This window comes from Eumetopias jubatus, unplaced genomic scaffold (genome assembly GCF_037043125.1).
Source record: "Eumetopias jubatus isolate StellerSeaLion01/CBP00866 unplaced genomic scaffold, mEumJub1_p1.0 scaffold_6, whole genome shotgun sequence".
NCBI lineage: Eukaryota > Metazoa > Chordata > Mammalia > Carnivora > Otariidae > Eumetopias > Eumetopias jubatus.
Window position 1 is genome coordinate 113,291,625 of NW_028274812.1, and position 17,515 is coordinate 113,309,139.

Below are 17,515 nucleotides of genomic sequence, written 5' to 3' on the forward strand. Positions count from 1 at the left end.
CCACAGAGGGTCCGGGCCAGCCCTTGGTACCAAGTGCCGGAATGTGCCACTCCAACTTCTGGCTGTTGCTGGTTGGAAATGTTGAACAAACTAATCCAACACAGCTTCAGTTTCCTCACTGCAAGGTTGGTATAATTAGAGACCCAGCTCATGATGCATAGAAAGAATGTGGTACTCCCTGAGGTTTATAGACGGCGCTAGATGAGCGAGAAACATCCTCAGTGTCTGTTTTTGACAAATTCATTCACTCTTTCATTGCACAAATGTTTATTGAGTGTCTACTATGTAAAGGTCTGAGGATATGTCATTGAACAGTCCAGATTCCCTACCTCCCAGCCGTCATTTTACTGTTATATAGTACATTAGAGTTATATCGTATATTAGAAGGAATGCAGGAAGAAAATATCTCCCAACAAGGGGGATGAGTGCCCGTGTGTGGGTGTAGGTGAGAGTTGCAGTGTAGGCTTGGGAATATGGAGAGGTTAGGTATTTTCTGGAGAGTTACAGGGTGTGTGGCTGAGAGGCGTCTACAACAGGACAGCCTCAACTGCTCCTTCCCGATGTGGGGTTCTGTCTCACCAGGGCAGGTGAGAATGGGGCAAGAGGGGAGAGTCTCGCCTTTGCGGCTGGATCCTGATATCCCGATTCTCTACAACCTCTCCAGTCCCCTTCTAATCTTACACTTTCCCCTGGTTTACAGGAGGGTGTAAGAGAAAGAGACTGACAGAATCAAGCTTTCCTGGCAGAAACGTCAGCGGATGAAAATTGAATTACAATGAAAATAGTAATAGTACTAACTTCCCGACCCTGGTCATTAGGTACACGCTCATCTTAGTTAATACCACCAGCACTAATAACAAACGCGAGTCCCGAAGACCCCAACCCCTCTGGCAGCGCGGGGCGCGCAGCCTCCCCTGGCGGCGGCCGGAGAAGTGCACGCAGCACCGAATTCCTCAGCGCGCACCTCGCGGCTACTACCCGGTCAGCCGCGGGGCCTACGCGGGGCGGGGCCTGCGCGGGGGCGGGGCCTGCGCGGGGGCGGTGCAGGCGAGGGGGCGGGGCCTGCGCGGGCCCCTCCCCCGCGGGACCGGGCGCGGGAGGGCGCGCGCGAGGCGCTGGTTAAAGAGGCGCGCGGAGGCGGGCGCGGCGCACACTGCCGTGGCTCGCGGAGGACGGCCCACGTGTCTCTCCAGAGTCCGGCCTTGAGTTCCCCCAGCTCCTTTTACCCCCGCAAGCCAGGGCGCCCCCTTGCCCCCCGCTTGGTGTCCGCCCTCCCCCCGCCCCCCCGCCTGCGGGAGCAAAGCTTCGTCCAGTTACCCGCGCTCGGTGGGCCAATTTGAAGGAGCAACTTTGTCCGGGGAGCGGCGCCGGCGGGTGGGGGGAATAGGGCACTGCGCATGCGGAGCTCCAAATTCAAACAGCTGTTTCCAGAGGCTGGAGGGCGCGTGGACCGGGAGCCGCTGGGGCTAGGGGAGGCTCTCTCCAGGAGGCGGCTGCTCAGGAGCCATGGTGGACCGGGGCCCACTGCTCACCTCGGCCATCATCTTCTACCTGGCCATCGGGGCAGCGATCTTCGAGGTGCTCGAGGAGCCGCACTGGAAAGAGGCCAAGAAAAACTACTATACACAGAAACTGCATTTGCTCAAGGAGTTCCCGTGCCTGGGCCAGGAGGGCCTGGACAAGATCTTACAGGTGAGCCGCCATCCGTGCCCCTACAGACACTTGAAGCTGGCCAGAGTGTTAGGAGTGCTGAAGGGAAGCCCTTCACAGCTTTGGATAACTCACAGTCCCCGTGGGTAGTCCTGGGGGGTGGCAGGAAAGGATGTCTCTCATGGGTCTGGCTGCTGGGATCTGTGGTTCACCCGTAGACACCGGAGTCACCCACGCACGGAGACTCTTTGGGAACCCAGTTTGTCCAGAGAGAAGAAGTTGGGGTTGACCCCGCAGTGAACCAGGCCCCGCGGTGGCTCGGTGTGAGTGTGCGGGTACCTCCCTGGTTAGAAGGGGGCTGGAGGGCGGATAAAGGCGTTTATCTTTACTTGGAGACGCTCCCGGACGGAGTTCGGGAGTCGAGCCGGGCGCCACCCCTTCGCATCTCCACCTCCCAGCTCCAGGCCAGTGCCGCGCCCGCCCGGTTTTTTTCGCGAACGTGAGCCCAGCGGAGTTGCTGGAGGGTCCCCCAGCCCCAACCTGAGCAAAGCCTCCCCTCCCCCGCACCCGCTGGGCTCAGGAAGTGGATAGGGGGCTCTGTCCCGCCAGAGCTCCCGGGATGGGGGCCGATGGCTGGAATGCTGGGGACGCGCTCACGCTTCCGGCAGGGCTTATCTCGCGGAGACAGTCCCCCTCCTCCCCCAGGGCTTGGACTTAAAAGTTTGTGAAAGTAGCAGGTTGAACAAAGGAACAAAACCCTGGGCATCCTTTTTAGGGGGAAGGAGAGGTTGATTAGAATGGAAGGTGTTAGGGGGTAGTTTCTCCTCCGTGTTGGCATTGGGAGCCTCTTCTTCCTGCTCTATGGATGGCTTTGACCTCACTCGGATAAACTAGGGCTGACTTTGGTGGTTGGGACCTTGGGTCCGTTTGGGGACCAGGGCCCTCTGCTCCAGTTTCTCAGAGGCTCTTAGCCTTAACCACCCACCCTCTTGGACTGCATTAATGGCCTCCCTCCAGTGGAAGGACCCGGACCTGGGTATAAGAGCTGGTGAAGGTTCTAGATTGTGGGGTGGACTTGGGATAGATTGTCCAAGGTGTTACATTTCTCTTGGGGCAAAAAATGCCAGAAAGGAGGTTTGATGAGGAACAGCACTTAATCTACAGCAGAATCCCGACATTTTATGGTTGTCTAGTTGTCTCTCATTTGACCCATCTCAAGTCTCCCCATGTGTGAAATGAGAACGAACCTGTCTTCATCTGTCTTCCCTGCCTTGGACTGTTGGAAAGTTGAAAGCTTTGGAATACGTGAGGAGGCCTTTCCTTTGCTACCTCCTTTTTGTCCTGAAATCAATGGACATTCACACACATGAGCATATAGGTACTTACCAGCAGCTGGGCAAGTAAAGACTTGACCTCTCAGAGGCCAGCAGAGGGGAGGTTGGGCAGGTTGGGTGTTGGATTTTAGTGGGGAGAGTCTCTGGACCTGCAGCCGTCCCCAGAGTGGGGGCCCAGGAGAGGTGAGGTTTGGTGGGGAGGGTGAGCTTCAGAGGGCAATTGGGTGGTTTTGCCCCCGATAGCCGGAGCTCCTTTGGATGAGTGTCTGCCCTGTATGTGCGCATTGGGGAGTGGTCACTTTATAATTTCCCTTGAGGAAACAATTCCCCCGGAGAACTAGTTGCTGTTTAGTTTCTTCCAGGGCTTTGTTTAGAGGGGGAAGAGGGCAGGCGCGGGTGATGAAGAATCAAGCTGCCCTCGAAGTGTTTCCCTCTTTGCCACAGCAGGGGAAGGAAGGAAAGAATTCAAGGCTGAATGTGGGAAAATAAACTTCAAAACCCGAGGAGAGGGGAAGGGGGGGTTTCGGGGTAAGGCAGCCGGGTACAGCTGGTGGTAGTAGCTTTGGAAGTTAGCTTTCTTAAGGTGTTCGAGCAAACAAAATGCCTCTTGTTTGGAGGTCCTCTTAAACCCGCCAATGATTGCCCCCCAAAAGTGGGCAGGTAATTTTTAGACTTGGGCATCAGGCCAGTCTGATTTGGAGACGATTATAGACAGCACTTTTCCTCATCCCTGGCCAGAAAACTCTCAAACCTTCTCCAAAAGGGCGAGTCCCCTCCCATCATAGGAAAAACCCAAGAAACGAAAACGGACCAGGGGAAGCATTTTTGCTAGCATTACTTTTTAGTCTGCAGAAAACTGCCTGGCTCTCTGCTTGTTGTTCTGCAACTTGAAGCATTGCCTTCAGCCCTAGGAAGTTGGCTTAAGGAAAAACGAAGACTCGGTCTTTGAAAACTCAAACTTCTTTCCCATCTGGCCCTCCACTCGCACCTGAGGTTCTGTGTTTTGTCAGGTTCTGAATCACCTTTGTAATCCTAAAGAAGTCCCACCCTAGGAATTCCTGGGGTTGGGGTGGGCTCTTGGGAGGGGCTGTTAGAAGGGAGGGTGGGTGCAGTCTGGGCTAGGGTTTTTCTTACCCTGGAAATCCACACGTGCTTTCCAAGGCACACGAAGGGAGTTAACACAACACACCCCTCACCTTTTGTTAGATCTTTGGAAATAGGCCCCAAGCTGTCAGGTGCTTCCTACCTGTTCAAGCTGTGGTTTGAACTGAGGTGGAGGCCAACTTTCAAACCTCAAACCTCCCCACCCCCACTGGCCTCTGACCACATGGTCACCCTCCTTCCTGCCTTCAGAACCACCTTGGAGCCTTGCTCCCAAGCCTTGCTCTCCCCCAGCCTCTCCCTAAATGCAGTGGTTCCCACAAAGGGCAGTTAGCATTGACTGAATGCGTTGGGCATTGTGGGTGGCATGTGCATTTTATAAGAGAGGGCACAGGCTGGTTTTGCCATCTGCCTTGGCCATTTACCCATCAGGCCATCTAACTTTGCCTCTTTCCCCCCTCTGCAAAATGAGGGGACAGTGAAGATCAGGTCTAGTAGAAGCGTTAGGCAAGGTGTGTACAGGTGTGACTTGGGAGAGCCGGCTCGGCACGTCTCCCCCTGTTGTTAGCATTTATCGAGCACACATTGACCAGGTGCTTTACCTGCCTTAGTTACTTCTTACAAGCAACCTTACATATTCAGATAAGGAAACCGAAGCTCAGGGCAGTTGGGGTGGCCTTGGTGACGCAGGATTGCACAGTCTGCCTCCAGAGCCTGCTCCTTGTACACCTTTGCCCTCCTTGGGCATGTGAAGCTCTTGACTGGTTCGTCTGTAGGTGAGCTCAGTGAATTGGTTCAGGTGGACTCTGGCCGGCTGGGGAATTCTATTTTCTCCTTCTGCTAGAACAGGCATTGGCACGCAGGCCTCCTGTGTGGGGCCTGGCCAAGCTAGCACCTCCTCTGTGGCTTCGGTAAGCATCAGTCCACCCCTCCCTTGGCAGCACAAGAAAGCAAAGGGTTGGGGTGAAGGGGAGCAGTGAACCTTCCTCAGCCTTCACCTCCGGTGTGCAGTGATCATAAACAGTAAGGATTTGAGAACTCACTGTGCACCAGAGCTTCCAATAACCACTTTATAGACGTTCTTATTTTAATTTAATCTTGGTGACCAACCCCTTTTTATAGATGAGGACAGTGATATAACTTGCCCAGGATTATATGGCGCAAAGTCAGGTTTCACACTGTGTTGTTCCGAAGTACATGAGAATTAGTCGGCAAACGTCTATTAAGTGCCCACCGTGTGCCAGGCACTAGGCAAGGCTCTGGAAGTGCAAAGATGGATTAAGACACCCACCAGGCTTAAACTGGCTGCTGGGAAGAAGGATGAATAAGCTCACCAGGACAGGGAGGCTCGTGAGGACCCCCAGGACCAGCCTGAGGGGTCAGGGAGGGCTCTCTGGAGGCGATGACTTCAAGTAGGGTCTTGGAATTAGGAGGGTTTGAGAGGGAGGAAAAGGGGCTCTTGAGATTCCCATGTCTCCTAGGGGTGAGGTAGGGATGGCTCTAGGCCCTGCCCTCCACTGGGATGCCCCATCCCTAATTCTGGGTTTTGCTAGACTGCTCACATAGCAGACCAGTTCCCAGAAGCCTTTTGGATCCTGCTGGCCTCCTCACAAGCTTCAAACTGCATTATCCTATTTGGAGATTTTCCATGTGTGCCAAACCCCTCTCCTTTTATTTACTGGAACCTTCCTACTCTATACCTGTTTCCGTCTATACCAGTCAAGCGGATGCCAGTTTTAAAGGTCTGACCTTAAGTCACTAATACCAATCCTCCTCCTGAAATTTGAAAGTATAACGAGGGATTATGTGCTAAAATTACATCTGACCAAAATGCTGAGAATGGAGCACATTAATTGAATTTTTTTGAGAATTGAGGGTTAACATGAAAACCTCTTTTGTTTCAAGCCTTGTTGGAAATTATAAAGCACACTGGTCCACTTAACTGCCTTTGTAAGTAAAGGGAACACAATAGATCTTTTGATTGTCCAAGATCACGGAGGCCTCCCCGTCATTAGCGTGAACTTGGATCCTCACTGTCTGGAACTGCAGAAGTACAAAGTAGAGAAGTCAGGTTTTTGAGAGGAAATGGAAGAAAGAGGTCCTCTCCTCATGGCTTGTCTGTTTATGTTCCCCTCAAAGTTGAGGGCAGCCAAAAAAAATAAGAATTCTTAAGTCGATAAATGTGCCTCAGTTAATTGCTCTAGTTAGAGTTTCAACAGTTAAAGTGAATTTTCATTGAATCATTTGGGAAGTTTTACTGGAGCCCTTAGGATGATTACAGATGGCATGGTATTAGAGACTTACTAGAGGGTGGGAATTAGCAAGTGTTACAAGGTTCTAGTCGGGGTCGGGAGAGTTCTATAGGAGGGGGTGCAAGGGAGGTGAGGACTGTTCCTTCTAAGTATTTTCTTGGGGTTTTGCCCTATTTATAGTCTGGTGTTTGTTTTTTTTTTTTTTTAAGATTTTATTTATTTATTTGACAGAGAGAGACACAGCAAGAGAGGGAACACAAACAGGGGGAGTGGGGAAGGGAGAAGCAGGCTTCCTGCGGAGGAGGGAGCCCGATGCGGGGCATCGATCCCAGGACCCTGGGACCATGACCTGAGCCGAAGGCAGACGCTTAACAACTGAGCCACCCAGGCACCCCTAGTCTGGCGTTTAAAAGAAACAATCCTCCAGTTTTGGATGCTGTGCTTGGCTGGCCAAGGGCTTTCATCTTGAACTTGGCTGTATGCTGTTAGATTGGGCTCAGCCTCTGAACTCTATGTGTGGTAGGAGTGGAGAACAGGGAAGTATAAGGCTTTGGGGAACAGAGGAGCCATACTCCTGAGACAACCCCCAAGGGAGTCTTTCCACAAATTGGGGTGCTAGATCCAACCGGTGCTGAAGAACTACTTGGCCAGAACCGGGTGTTACAAAGAGGCCAAGTGTGCTGGGTACTACAAGAAAGCATGTGACATAGGTTTGCCTCCTTCCTGTGTTCCTTTTGGGGAATGGAGCAGGTCGAGGTGAGTGTCCTTGGAGATTTCACTGAGAGTTCCCTGGGACTCTTTAAATAGGGCAGAGGAGGCCTGGCCTGCCCATCCTCCCCAAGGATGGGTTGACATGGATAGAGGACAGTCAGCCCACCAACTGTGGGGCCCTTGCTCTTGCCGAAAGAGCCCCATCCATGCAGCTTGTGTGATGGTCATGGGCTGGCCTCTGAAGGCATGCCATGATAGCACCCTCGTTGTTTGCCTAGACCAGTGCGGGGCCCTTAGTGCTCATTAAGTGTTAGGTCCACTGCCACCGCTACTCTCCCTAGACACCCCTGCCCTGGGACGGGGCTGCCCACACAAGTCTGGCTCACACAGGATCGGGGGACCTTCCTGAAGCAGAAGAAATGTCAAACTTTTTTTTTTAATTGTGGTGAAAAACACATAACAGCGTTTACCATCTTATCCATTATTTATTCTGTCTTAACCACTTTTAAGAGTACAGTTCATTTGTGTTAAGTATATTCACAGTGTTGTGAAACAGACCTCCAGAACTTTTTCATCTTGCAAAACAGATTCTATCTCTGTTCAACAACTCCCCTTTCCCCTGGTAATGAGCAATCTACGTTCTGTTCCTGTGATTTTGACTACTTTAAATACCTTTCAAGTGGAATCATATAATATTTGTCTCTTTGAGTAAAACGGTGCAACCACTATGGAAAACAGTGTTGAGGTTCCTCAGGAAGTTAAAAGTGGAACCATATGATCCAGATTCCCTCTTCTGGGTGTGTATCAACCAGATTTTTAAAGAGCTAAACAAATAAAGGGGGATGGTGGATCTTTCTTGCCCATAGCCCTCAGGGAGGAGTAAAACTGCCTGATGGTCCTGGGCTGCCGCCACAGGGCTGAGAGGTGAGGGTCAGATGATGAAGCCCTCTGGGTTTAGCCAAGGAATTTGAACTGACCAAATTTTTGCAATTTTCAAGTAAGGGAGTGAACAGCATTTCAGAAAGCTCCCTCTTCCTTCACAGGCGTTGCAACTTAAAAAAAGTGGAGTATTCGACTCGAAATTAACAGCATTTCTGTGGACTGATCCCTTCACCCCATGGGTGTTCTGATAAGGATGGTTCCTCCCTTCCTCCTTCTGATGTGATGGAGTATGGGTTTTTCCACCAAAGCCCACAGAGGCCACAGCCCCCCGCCAAAACCCAACTTTCAGTTAGGGCACCTTCTCCCCTTACCATGAGCCCCTTGGGGATGATCAGGTCTGGGTCCCTACCAAAGCCACCCCCCATTTGATGACCTTTCCAAATTATGCCTTAGTTGTCCCTTCATGCAAAAGTGAGGGTGGTATATTCCAGATCTCTACAGCTGCCTGAGGCCTCTGGGTTTTTGGTGAGGAATTAATCTGGTCCCTAAATTTCGGAGATGTGGACAAAAGAAGGGGTGGGCTCACAGAGGGGCCTCGCCGCTGGCCAGCATTTTGGTGTGCGCTGAAGCCTCAGAAACCAGACAGGGACCTTAGCCCTCGGGAGTTCAGCCTCACTGGGGAGAGAAACGGTCACTGTGGTGAAAGGAGGGGAAATGCGGTCCTGGTGCTGAGTGATGGGTTGCAGATGGTAGAGGCTGGAGAGATGGACGAGGGGCACAGGGCCTCAGAGGTTTCGGTTCCTGTTTCCTGAGGCCTGTAGCGCCCCTTGGCCTGCAGGGGCTCTGGCTCTGAACAACACATAACCCCTGCCCTCAGGGAGCCCCCAGTCTAGAGGAAGAAAAGTACAGGACCTCTCACTGGGTTGACATTGGTAAATGCACCTGGAGGTTCTAAGTGTGAACCATTGAGAGATTAATCTCCACTCTTGAATTTAAAGAAACAGGAATTTAAGGCAGGCTGGAAAGATGAGTGGTGTGGGTAGCAGCCCCTGTGAGCATCCTGCTGAATTCTTACTGCATGCCAGGCATTGGGCTGGGTCTTTAACCGTGTCTCCTGAAAACAGTCCAGTGGGTTAAATGTTACTGCTATGCCCATTTTCTAGGAAAATGGAGGCCAAGGGATTTGCCCGGGTCTACATGGTTAACTAGAGGCTGAGACTTACCCTGCCCTGTTGACTTCAGAGCCAGGAGTGGAGAAAGAACCTGGAGATTAGAGTATGGGGGTGGGGGATGGGTTGCAAGCTGAGCGCTTGCTTAGCCACAGGCTGTGTGAACTGTTTGGGGCTTCATCTCCTGAATCCATATGCAGCAGCCCTTTGCTGTAGGTACTCTTACCAGCGCTCCATCCTGGTAGGAGCCACAGAATGGACCACAGAGGTTCATCCTAGAGGTTGTACGTCTAGGAAGTGGAAGAATGAAGATTTGAACCTAGAGTCCACACTCTGGACCTTTCTGTTCTGTGTGGGGTGGAAAAACGAGCAGAGGCCTGGAGGCAGGGAAGGGCAAGGCTTGCGTGGTATCTTCAGAGCCTTAGGGATGTGGGACAGCTTTCAGGATGCTCACCTAGCTGCGTGACCTTTGAGCAGGTCAGTCTCTCCACCTGCGAAATGGGACAGCAGTACAGTTTCTCCCTCATGTCCACAGAGTCCACATAAACGCACTTGGCAGAGTGCCTGGCACATGCAGTGGGTGACTTGCTGCCTGTTAGCTGCTGATCCTGTGCCCTGTCTCTTGGGGGGTGTGGGGGGAGGGCCTGTTTCTGATGCCTGCTTCAGGCCGCACCATGGGCTGAGCTGATCTGGTGATACCGATGATAAAGCCCACCAGATTCCTCCTAGTGGAGTTACCCACCATTTCCCATTTCTTTCAAGTTCACCCATAACCCTCCCCTCAAAAGAATTAATGGTCCACATCTAAACATACAGAAAGTTGACCCCCTCTTCCCTTCCAGCAGGGCCCTGGTTCTTGCTCTGGGGAAAGGTGGCAAGGTTTCTCTGCTCAGTCCTGGCTCGTCGCAGGCCCCAGTCGAACCTTTTGCATTCTAGAGGATTCCAGGTGCAGATGGCCTCACGTGTTTCCTCCCTGGGTGGTGATCGCGTAGGATCCCAGGTCAGAGTTGTACCCTCGTAGGGGGCAGGCACCCCCCCACTTCCCCTCTCAGAGGGCCCTTGGTAGACAAGTCCCTTTGACTGGCTTTTGAAATGTACATTCTGTTTTTCTATTTTTCCTCTCCTCCATCTAAATATTTGGGTTTCCTGCCGAAATATTTAGGCAGGATTGTGTACTGTGGCAGTTGTCACCTCCCATGGCCCAGTGTAATCTGGGTGCCGAAGCTTAGCTAGGCTCTTCCTGGGAGGGAGAAGCTTCCACTCCCCGCCCTTCACTGGGCCCCAGGAGAAAAGCCCAGCAGGGTGCTTGATGGCCAAGCCAGTACCCAGTTGAAAGCCCCTCCCTTTGTCTGTGTAGACCTGTACTTGAGGCTGGGGCTGACAGACTTGGATCTGAATCACTTTGTGGGAAATAGCTGATTCTAACCTGGTTCCAATCCTGCCTACACTCCTGGTATGTGCTGTGTGACCCTGGCCAGATTTCACTTCTCTGGACTCCACTTCCTTCAGGTAAATTCATCCATTCACTCAAGAAGGCTTGGAGTGCCTATTAAATTAGGCCAAGCTAGACTGTAGGAGCCCTACCTGGGCAGGGACCTGTGTCCGCCCCCTCCCCCGCCCCCCGGCCCCAGTCCATAGACATGTGCAGTAAGCCTGTGGGGTTTAATTGCGCACTGCTGTGCCCCCAATGTCTGTTGGCCCCGAGATGCCCAGTGGTGAGTCTGGCTCTGAGAGGGACACTGAGAGCCCCATGGACCTTCCGTTTCCATGTCCAGTTGGGAGGCTGGGCTTCTTCAAGATCAAGGCACTTGTCTAGGTGAATTGAGCAGGCCCAGACGCTGGCCCCTGGTCTCATAGGCTGGGAATTGTGGAGAGGAAGAGGAGGGGGAATGCCATTATCAAAACGTGCTCCCACTTTCCCCTTCAAGCCTCATGAGGTGGGGCCACGTTGTCTAGTGGTCAAGGACAGGCTTTTCAAGTCACAGCGCCTTTGCAAGCTGTATGACCCTGAGTGCGCCGCTCCATCCGAAAGCGGGAGCAGTGTTACCCATCTCGGTCGGACGAAGATCGCAGGACATCATAGGAGAACAGGAGCATGGAGGTCACTCACTGCGGCCGGGCTGCCAGCTCCAAGTTAACCTTTAGATTCAGTTTATTGCCGTCTCGTCCTCTTTGAGGAACTTGGAATGGCTCTCCCTCTCTGGGTCTTTATCTCTGGGAACCCCCTTCCCTGCTTCTACTCCCCATCCCTTATCTTATAAACTTTTCCTAAACTTTCTCCTGGGATTAACGAGGCCAATCTGTCCCTGCCCCCCCCCCCCCCCGCTTCCCCCGGGCCAGGGGGCCAGGCTCGCTGTGGTTGCTGCTTTGAAGGAACTTGAGGCAGAGCAAATGGCCATCCAGTCCTTCCTTCAGCAGATCTTTACTAAGCACATACTATGTGCCCAAACCTGTTTGAGACCTGCTGCAGAGAGAACGAGCCCCATCCCTGCCTTTTGGGGAATGCCTTTGGACCATGGACTGTGGAAACCCAAGAGGGCAAGTGGGCACGCTGGGGGAGGGAAGCAGCACCCCCTGCCCCTCCCTCGTGGAGACGGTTCGAGGCCTTCAGAGCCTGCTGAGGAGGAACAGGAGCAAGGCCGGGCTGTTCCTGACCTGATCACTCTGGCTCGGCTGGAGCCTGCACTGGGCCTTTTCTCTCCCAGCGCCCCCCTCACAGGGCAGCCCTCCACAGCGGACCAAGGGTGTCAACCCCAGGGAAGGGAGCAGGAGTGTTGCACAGTGTTGCCTGCAGCACCCAGAGGACCCCTGAGAAGCTTGCAGATACCCAGGCTTTGCACCCTTCCCAGATTTCACCCAGGGCCTTGCCTTGGGTCTTGCAGACCCGTTGATCTGAGGTGCTTTCCCGTGACCTCTCTGGGCCCGACTGAGGTGTGGCAGTGAAACACCATCCCATTTGCTAGGTAGGCCTGGTGAGGAGCTGAGTGGTGACAGACTGTTTGTGGAACTAAGCTCAGGGTACAGTGGCTCTGCTTGCCCAGGTCCAGAGCCTTTCTCCACCAAGCCATTTTTTATCCTGCCTCGAATCGCCTTTTTAAATGGCCTTGACATCAAAATCATGATGGGGTTTTGGGGTGCAGAGAACTAATCCTACGTACACTAACCTGGCCTGCCTGATTTCCTAGCCTGCCCAGGACACCCCTTCCTGGGACCTTGAGTCCCAGCTTCCCCACCCTAACTAGTGAGTTTTTTTGGGACAAGAAGCAGTTGAGATGGTGGTAACTGGAGGCTCTGAAAGGAGGATGTTTTTCGGGGCCATCCAGAGCCTGGAGCAGAAAGGATCTGATGCCTCCCAGGGAGTTGTCCTATCACAGGACCCTGTGCCCCAAGTGTTTGTGCCCAAGGAGCTGTTGTTGGCTGGTTTCTCCAGAGCCCGGAGCACCCCCCCCTTGGAGGCTGGCAGGGGTGGCTGATGGGGGAGGAGGGTCAGGCCCTGGGCACCTCTCTTGGCAGTGAATCATAAATTGTGAGGCTGGAGGGAGCCTATGGTTACCTAACTGGCCTCCCAGTACGGCCCTGGAGCCAAGTCCCAATCCTTAGGAGGTTATGTAACTTTCCCCAGGTTACTGTGCTCACCAGGGGCAGGGAAGTACAGTGAAGGAGTAATTAGAGCTAAGTGGGGCAATTAGGGAAGGTTTCTTGGAAGCCGTGTCCCCAAGAGGTAGGTTGAAAGGTGACCGCCACACCTCCTAATAGCTGTCCTGGCCAGTGTCACGGCAGTCAGGGGTCTTCATAGACTTCAGGTCGTGACCCCCAACTCAGAAAACCCTCAGTGGCTTCTCCCTCATCCAACCCAGCATTCTTGCCATGGCCCATGTGATTTGGACTCTGCTGTAGCTGCGTGGTCTCGGCCTCTTTCTGAACCCTTCCCCTTGATCTCAGTCGGCCTCCATATAGACAGAAGGCCATCTCATGAGGGTGGAGAGACATTCTAAAATGCTGTAGACCCATCGCAAGTTTTCAGTTCTTACCAAGAACTCGGTGTGTGTCCGCCAATGACGTAAGTCACTCTGGGGAAGGGTGGCAGCGAGGGCAGGACCACAGTCACACCACAAGAGTAACAGTGGCCGGCACTTGGTGAGGGGAAGGGCTCCACAGGCCGGGGGAGGACCATCGCCACATCGCATCGACCCCCCAGCAATGGCAAGATAGGTGCTGTAGGGAACCTCATTTTGCAGATAAATCATCTGAAGCAGAGAAATTAAATGACATAACCAAGTCAGCCACCTGGGCTTTCTGTATTCAGAGCTCTGCAGAGGGGCCTCTCATTTAGACTGTGGTGTCCTAAATCGGTGCCAGTCCTACCCATCTTGCTAGGCTACCAGCCACTCCTTGGGGCTGGACTTTCTCCTTGGGGCCCATTGGCTCCTAGCACCCCAAAAGCACTCCATGCCTGCTTGCTGGCCTTTGCTGAGCACTGCATTCTGCAGCCTTGTGAGTTCTGACACCACTGTTTTCCTGACCACATTGACCATATATAGGTTTATTTGCCATTTTCAGCATGAAAAGTTTTAAAGCAGGAAATCTTGGGTCCTGTAAGTGGATGCCACGGTCCAGAGTCGGGGCTGTCAACTCCTTTCCTGCCCTCAGCCCCTTTCCTCCAGCATCCTTACAGACCTAACAGGCCCTGACCTTTCACTGCAGAATTTGTGGGTCGGGGGACCCAGAGACCGAGCCTTCAAGAAAGAATCAAGGAGCTGGAGGGAGGACGTGCAACTGCTTGTCAGCGGTGGGGTTTCCCATCTGAGTCCCCATATTACCTGCTACCTGCTCAGCTGCTAAACCTGTACTTGTGACCTGTTCCCCCATTTGGCTTCCCCAAGGAAAAGCCCCAGCAGGACTCTGGTCCGCATCTTGGAAGGGAATAGTTTTAGTCTTGCCATTCTCCTGGAGTAGAAATGCCACCCAGATCCTGCCTGCCTGGCTGATGACAGAGATCGGTGATCCTGCAGCATGCTAAGGACCCCAGAAGGGGGCCCTTCGTGGCCTTGAATGGTTATTTGGGCCTGGGTGTCCCTTGTGTCTAGTGCAACTTCCTTGGTCCTCCCACGTCCCGGGTGCAGGATGGCACCTGTTCACAGACCCTCCAGAGGAGAAAGAAAAGCAGCCCCAGACCTTCCCCGTCTCTGCTGTTCAAATAAAACTCTTGCCTCCCGGGGCGTGGAATGCATCCTGACAGTGTTAGCTTTGGAAGGCTGCCCTTCCCTTCTCAGCATCCCGGCCCCCTGGAGCAGTGGGTAGAAGGGCTGCCTCTCACTGAGGGATAAGTGCTGAGTGGGCTAAGTGGAGCAGGCTAATGCGGTAGTGTCTTGTCAGCACCCCCTGGGGAGCAGGAAAAGGGAGGGTGTCCTGATTATCAGCTTTTCAACACCCAGTCTCTCCCATCCCCCGGACGCTAGCCTTAGCCCAGAGATCTACTTAGGAGTGGCCCAGTGAGCTGGGGACTAGAGGGTCCCGGGGCTTGCTCAGCTGACTTACACTGCAACTGGACCAGGTCACTGCCCCTCTCTGAACGAAGGACTTGCTCACTAAGGCCAATTAGATACTTACTGAGCACCTGCTGTACACCCAGTGCTGGCTTAAGGGTTGTGGAAATTTTGGGAAGGCTTAGACATTATTCCTGCTTTTGAGGTTGGGGCAGGGCCATGCACTATATATTGAGGATTATTAAGTAGCAATGTGGCACATTGTGGGGGCCTCAAGGGCCCCAAGGTAGAAAAGTTGCTATAGGCTGTGGCTGTCAGGGAAGGCTCCCCATCCTTCTCAGGGCACCACCTCCCCTCAGAGCATGTTGCTGTGGGGGTTCTGCCTTGTCTGCACTCGTTCCCCGCTCTGCAAGGCCCTCAACCTGTGCCCCATCACACTGCAAACCTAGCACCGTGTGAGGATTAATTATTAATGAACACCCTGAACCATGAGGCTGTATTTCTCTCTCCCTTGGCTTGTCTTCCACCAGCCCTCAAATCCCAGAGGCAGGACCCTCACAGCCCTCCTTTGCCTTCCAGTTAGGCCCACCTCTAGTCTGGAAAACCGTCCCTTGCCCTCCCTGTGGGGGTCTTGCCTGTCCGGATTCCGCATCCACCCAGCAGGCGCCGTGGGACCACCCACACCCCTGCGATCCTCCTGTGCACACTGCCCTCTTGGGACAGGTTGGTAGGTTGCCCAGCAAAGTGTCAGCATCTCCCTGGGTGTGTGCTGCATCCAGACCCAGGGCAGGCTCTGCGGTTCTGGGGCATGGCAATGTCAGGGTCATGGGGGGCACTTTTGGGTCCTGCTCTAGAAGGTTCCCCTCTGCACCAAGCCTGCTGAGGCTTCAGAATTCACAGACCTCTGTTTTGGCATGCCCTGTCTTGGAATCTTCCAGGGCTGAGAGCTGCACGTGGTCAAACCCCCTGGCTTCCCTACCTGCTCTGTGTTGGGTCATCATGTAGAGGCCTTAAAAAAATCTCCCCTCCTGACACTGGTCTTGTGTCTGTGGACACAGCCCTCCACACCTCTCCCCCCCACTGCTCTGCACACATAGTGTGGTCCTTCCTTCTCACCAGGCTGGGGCTGCGTGGCCTGTGGGTGGGATCCCCTCAGACAGACTGGCACAGGGATGCCTGGCGCAGGGGCTCCCCAGTCCCTGGGGTGGGGGTGGTCTCCCAGTGCTTCAGTTGGTGTTCCCAAAGTGGGACTGAGCTGTAAGCCAGACTTCAAGTTAGGCAAAAACAAGACCGGGGGTGAGGGCAGCCAGGACGCCCAAGTTAGCAAGTGTGGTTCTGTTCGCATTGAGTCATAGAAACTCGACGTAAAAACAGAAAGCAGTTAGTGCTGAGCTGGAGGCAGGATGATTGCTGCCTTTTTCTTTCTCTGACTCCCCAGTTTTCTGAAATGCTGTTGAATTGCCTTTAAAAACAGACACTGAATTTATATCATTAGCCACTTCTAGACTCGCTATTTTTAACATCTGAGGAACACCAAGCACAGAGCCAAACAGGGTTTTAACAGAACACACTCTGAAACCTGGTATCAGTCCTGTGATTGCTGAACAGTCTTGTTATTACTTTTAAATTTAGCTGCCGAAGTGACTTCCGGGCATCAGTGCTGTTGAATACTTGGAGGGGAAGGCTTTCAAAGACTGGGGACACCAGCTGGGCCTTTGGTCTGCAGACCAAGCTGTTGGAGACTGGACTCATGTGAGTTGGCAGTCTCCAAGAAGAGAGCGTGGTTCCCCAAGAGATGCCTGGCAGACCCCAGGGGGAGCCCCAGCGGCTGGACCCAGTGCTGGGGTCCGCGTCCCCTACAAGGGGCGGTGTCTTCCAGAAGCCCACGGACCAGTGTTATGTTGTGTCCAGCTCCGGCAAGCCCCACAGGGCCACAGGGAGACCTTGCCCTGCCTTACCAATGAACAAAAAGGACAAGTCAGCAAGATTTGGGTCAGCATGCACATAATTCAGAATCAGGAGAGTGCTGCAGACTACAGCCTGAGGCTTGGGGTGAACCTGAGGGTCCAGGGGAAGGCATACCCTGCCTAGGAGAGAATTTGGGTAGGATCAGTATGGTAACCACTACCCACATGCTGCTAATTAATTTTATTTTAACGTGATATCATTAAATATCGTGGCTGTTTAATTTTAAATTAAAATTTAGTTCCTCGGTCACCCTGGCCACATTTCAAAGGCTTGGTAGCCACATGGGACTGCTCAGATATAGAACATTCCATCAGCACAGAGAGTTCTCTTGGACACCACTGGCATGTTGATAGGAATCTGTGGAGGTTTCTAATGGCCCACTGGCTTCTCTCAGTGTCTAGTCAAATTCCATTCCTGCTCTGGGGTAGGAGAGGGGAGAGCTGGCCTGGCCTGGCCGCCTCGGAGCAGCGTGGAGCGTGATGTGCCGAGAACCTGCAAGGAGGTGGTTTCCCTGTCCCACCCACTGGAGACTTGCAAGCTCTTTTGAGGTGAGCACAACCCCCCTCACACCCCAGAAAGCACGAGATTGCAGAGAGCTGTGGACCTCCTTGCCCTCTGAGCCACATCAGACTCAGATGAGTGTGTATTTGGTGGGAGGGTCATTCCTGTTGTCATTGGTCAGGCTCAGTTCAGGGGAGGTGGGGACCAGGCTGTGGAAATTTAGTCTTTTTTTTTTTTTAAGATTTTATTTATTAGAGAGAGAGAGAACAAGCAGGGGGAGGGGCAGAGGGAGAAGCAGACATCCCGCTGAGCAGGGGGCCTGATGTGCGGCCCGAACCTGGGACTCCGGGATTATGACCTGAGCCGACGGCAGATGCTTAACTGACTGAGCCACCCAGGTGCCCCAAGTTAGTCGTTTTTCATGGATCTCCAGTTGTTGCTTCAGGGTCTCAATTCCTTCT

At 53.2% G+C, this 17,515-nt stretch overlaps 1 protein-coding gene across 1 annotated transcript in view; it reads left to right on the forward strand.

The window, feature by feature from the left end:
* Positions 1–1,506: 1,506 nt before the first annotated feature.
* The window catches only part of KCNK5 (potassium two pore domain channel subfamily K member 5), a 35,764-nt gene continuing 19,755 nt past the window's right edge, over positions 1,507–17,515 (forward strand). Inside the window, exon 1 of the mRNA XM_028120755.2 lies at positions 1,507–1,692. Coding sequence (XP_027976556.1) covers positions 1,507–1,692 — 186 coding nt within the window. The remainder of the gene's footprint in view (positions 1,693–17,515) is intronic.